This window comes from Rhinopithecus bieti, unplaced genomic scaffold (genome assembly GCF_001698545.2).
Source record: "Rhinopithecus bieti isolate Rb0 unplaced genomic scaffold, ASM169854v2 scaffold_23405, whole genome shotgun sequence".
Lineage (NCBI taxonomy): Eukaryota > Metazoa > Chordata > Mammalia > Primates > Cercopithecidae > Rhinopithecus > Rhinopithecus bieti.
Genome location: NW_016811519.1, coordinates 2,911,980 through 2,916,209, shown reverse-complemented (window position 1 = coordinate 2,916,209; position 4,230 = coordinate 2,911,980). Strand labels below are relative to the sequence as shown.

The following is a 4,230-nucleotide window of genomic DNA, read 5'->3' as shown; positions in this document are numbered from 1 at the left end:
CTTTTTTATTTATAAAATTATTTTAGAAAATCCTGTGGAACAGTTACTTTTGCTTATAAACTTCTTGACAAAGCAATCGGTGGAATAAATTTGAATTGCATGTTAACCTCTTTGCCAAATGGATCATCAGTAATTGACCACTGCTATGCCAAGGTAAGAATGGAAAAGTCTTAAATTAGATTGAAGTTTTACTTAACTGGGAAGAGGACTGGCCTTGAAAGTAGGTAATTAAAGCATGACTTGTGGTGGCTTACCGCTCATAGGCCAGAAATATATTTCCCTCTTCCCAGAAGTGATCTAGGAGAGTGAGGAGTCTTTGAATTTGTTAATGAAGAGGACACTGATGAATTCTAAGAGCATATTTATTAGTGTTTAAGCTAACTGCAAAGGGCTAAGAAGTGAGCAGGATGTAATGGTTAAAAATAAGATGATAACTTGAGTGATAATAGTGTATAGCTATTTTTGTGTGTTTTGATAACCATATTTCTTTTTATTTCAACTCTGTTGGACCAAAGCGTACCCACCATGTAGATGGAGATACTTACAAACTTGCCTCAAATAGTTTCATGATGGATTTGCATCTTGAACTAATTCAAGCTCAGCATCGAATAGCTGTTGTGCTTCTGGACAAATTGCAAGGTAGTAGTCATTAAAGCAAGTAACTATTCTGAATCAATTTTAAGTCAGACTCCAGTACAGAATCAATTTAATTTGAAAACTGTGTTCTTGTTGACTGACATTTTCAGATAAATTTCATTTTTTTCTACTTTCCTAATTAATATCAATAAAAACATGATTAAATCTTTCCTTATTGCTTTACACTTTGCATATTAAATCAGTTAGTTTTAAGAAGATCTTAAAAGTTTAATTAATTATGTTTGTTTGTGTTATAGTAAATTAAGTTTTGTTAATTCAACCAAGCAAATATTTATTGAGTACCTACTAAAATCCAGGCATTGTATTAGGCTAGGTACAAATAAGACAGTCTCTACTTTTGAGCTTCTAGATAAGTAAGCCAACTATATCAATTGAGATTGATACATTTTGTAATAGGGGTGGGCTCAAAGTATTATGGGCACACAGAAATATCTATATCGAATAAGAAAGGGATGAGTTCCTGGAAGGGGTGTGTAAAGCATTCAAATCATATTATATGTAGAGCTACACAGATTTATTCAAATCCTGGTTAATTTAAGAGTGGGCAATGTAGACACACTGCTGATTAGTGCAGGAAGATGAAAAAATATTTATACTGAATTCTAGCCAATGCAAGAAGATAAGAAAAATAAAGATATAAGCATTAGAAAAGAAGAAACAAAACTGTTATTTCCAGATTATGTGATTGTCTACCTAGAAAATGCAAAAGAAACTATCAGTATATACAAAAATAATAATATATAATATATAACATGTAATATATAATATGTAATTTCTATAGGACAGCAACAAGCAGTTAGCAAATATAATAAAAGACAACTTTTTTTTTTTATCAATAAAACTGTAAGGTACCAAGGGATCCAATCTAACCAAAGAGCTACAAGTATGCAAAAAATTTTAAGACTTTACTGAAAAATGTTAAAGAACAATATAAATGAAGGTAGATTGTGTTTATTGATAAGAAGACGAAATAATCAGAAAGATTATTCTGATTTCAGTTTTCTTCAAATGGATCTATAGACTCAATGCAGTTTCAGTAAAAATTCCAGTAGGATTTGTTCTTGGTAGATCTTTACAATCTTTTTACAAAATGTAGGTAGAAGACATAAATAGCTAAGACATTCCTGAAGGAAAAAAAATCAGGTGAGTGTAGGGGATCTTGCTCTAATGTAATTCAAGGTTTATTTCAAAGTGATAGAATACCTCATATTCATTGGATAATTGGATATCCATATGGATAAAACCAAATTAACTGTGGTAAACTGTTTCCTCAACTTTTTGTTTAACAATTTTTGAGCCTTCAGAAAGTTGAAAGAATAGTGTAGTGACCATCCACATAACCTTCACCTAAATCCACCAGTCACGACATTTTGCCACATTTATTGTCTTTCTCTTTACATGCACATATAAATACATATATTTGTACATCTATGTATATACATCTATAGATGTATATACCTATGATATCAATATATTATGTGTGTGTAGAGATATATACATATACATGCACATATCCATACGCTGAGAAGTCGCAGACATTATGATATATTTTAGCCCTGAAAACTTTAGTATTTATCACCTAATGACGAGGGCATTCTCTTAAATAACCATAATACCATTATCACTCTGAAGAAAGCTAACACTGATACGATAATATTACTGATTATACAGTCAATTATTTTTCAGCATCCAATTGATCATTTGTTTACTTTTATATAATGTGATTTTGGTGTCTTGTCTAAGAACTCCTTACCTAACCCCCGATCATGAAGATTTTCTTACATTTTCTTCTAAATGTTTTATAGTTTTATATTTTTAATTGGCATATAATAATTATACATATTTATGGGATACATGCAAAATTTAGCATGTGCATACAATGTACAAAACTCAACCCAGGGTAATTAGAATATTTATCATCTCAAACATTTATCAGTTATTTGTGTTGAGAACATCTCAAATCTTCTAGCTATTTTGAAATGTAAGATAAATTATTGTTAACTATAGCCACCCTATTGTCCTATTGAACACTAGAACTTTTTTCTTCCATTTAACAATATATTTGTACTCATTAAGCAATCTCTCATTATCCCCCCACCCCCAATCCCTTCCCAGCCTCTGGTAACCATCATTCGACTCTCTACCTCCATGAGATAAACTTTATTTTTTAGCTTTCACGTATGTCTGAGAACATGCTCTATTATGCATCCAATTTTCAGATTGCCATAATTGTTCCCAAATATCCTTTTTGGGGAAAATGGGTTTTATTTAAAATGATCTAGGAAATAATCAAAAATCACTTATTACATTTGGTTGTCGTATTCTTCCTTAATCTAGAATAACTCCTCCAACTTCTTTTTTTTCTTTCATAACATTGATATTTTTGAAGACATGTTCCACAATGTGATCTTTCATAGTAGTTTCCTCATGACCATACAGGTGATGCTGTTTATACCCCATTGTATCACATTAGATTGCACACATTGGCCATTTGTTTTATCATTGGTGAGGCAAAGTGCTGTCGTTTTATTAAGCTGATGTCTGCCAGATCTCTGCATTATAAATGTCCCTCTCCCCTTTGTAGTGAAAAACTAATTGGTGCTGTTGGTGATGTAGGAATGAATATCCTGTTCCCCAACAGACTTTCACCCGATGATCTTACTCTCCATTGGTGAACCTTCCTGAATTAATTGTTACAGTGTTTGTACGTGATGATTTTCTAATTGAATTATTCCTTCTAGATTTATTTGGTAACATTCTTCTGTAAACAAGAGCTGTCCCCACTTTGCCTCTTTTAATTTTTTGAGTAACAGTATGGATCAGATTCCTTTTTTACTAATCTGTTAAAGTCACTTGCCATTATTGTTCTTTGTGATGCTTAAAGTCATACATTTTGCCAGTGGGAGGGAGGCCCTTCATACTGGATCCTGTGTTCCTTTGATATGTCCCTGATACGGTTTGGCTGTGTCCCCACCTGAATCTCATCTTGAATTCCCACATGTTGTGGGAGGGACCTGGTTGGAGGTAATTGAATAATGGGGGCAAGTCTTTCCCGTGCTGTTCTCATGATACTGAATAAGTCTCACAAGATCTGATGGTTTTATAAAGAGGAGTTCCCCTCCACAAGTTCTCTCTCTGCCTGCTGCCATCCATGTAAGATGTGACTTGCTCCTCTTTGCCTTCTGCCATGATTGTGAGGCTTCACTAGCCACATGGAACTGTAAGTCCATTAAATCCTTTTTCCTGTATAAATTACCCAGTCTCAGGTATGTCTCTATCAGCAGCATGAAAACACACTAATATAGTCCCCATTATTCTTTGAGTTTTTTTTTGCTTTCTCTACAACAAAATATTCTAGACCTATCTTTTGCTTTCCCTACCCCCAGATCTGGAATAATCTATTTTTCCAATGATATTTGGTACCTTTTGGTAGAAAATGGTATTTAGAAACCAAGATCTGTAAGCTAAGAGTGCTCATTGCTATTGGGATGTCAATGGCTCCTTTTAGTAGCTAGAGCTAAGAAATACACACACACACACACACACACACACACACACACACACACACACACA

The 4,230-nt window shown here is 33.3% G+C and overlaps 1 protein-coding gene across 1 annotated transcript in view; it reads left to right on the top strand.

Annotated features, from left to right (window-relative positions):
* Nucleotides 1-4,230, top strand: part of CFAP54 (cilia and flagella associated protein 54) — a 374,000-nt gene that overhangs the window by 66,959 nt on the left and 302,811 nt on the right. Inside the window, 1 exon segment of the mRNA XM_017893969.1 lies at nt 516-639. Coding sequence (XP_017749458.1) covers nt 516-639 — 124 coding nt within the window.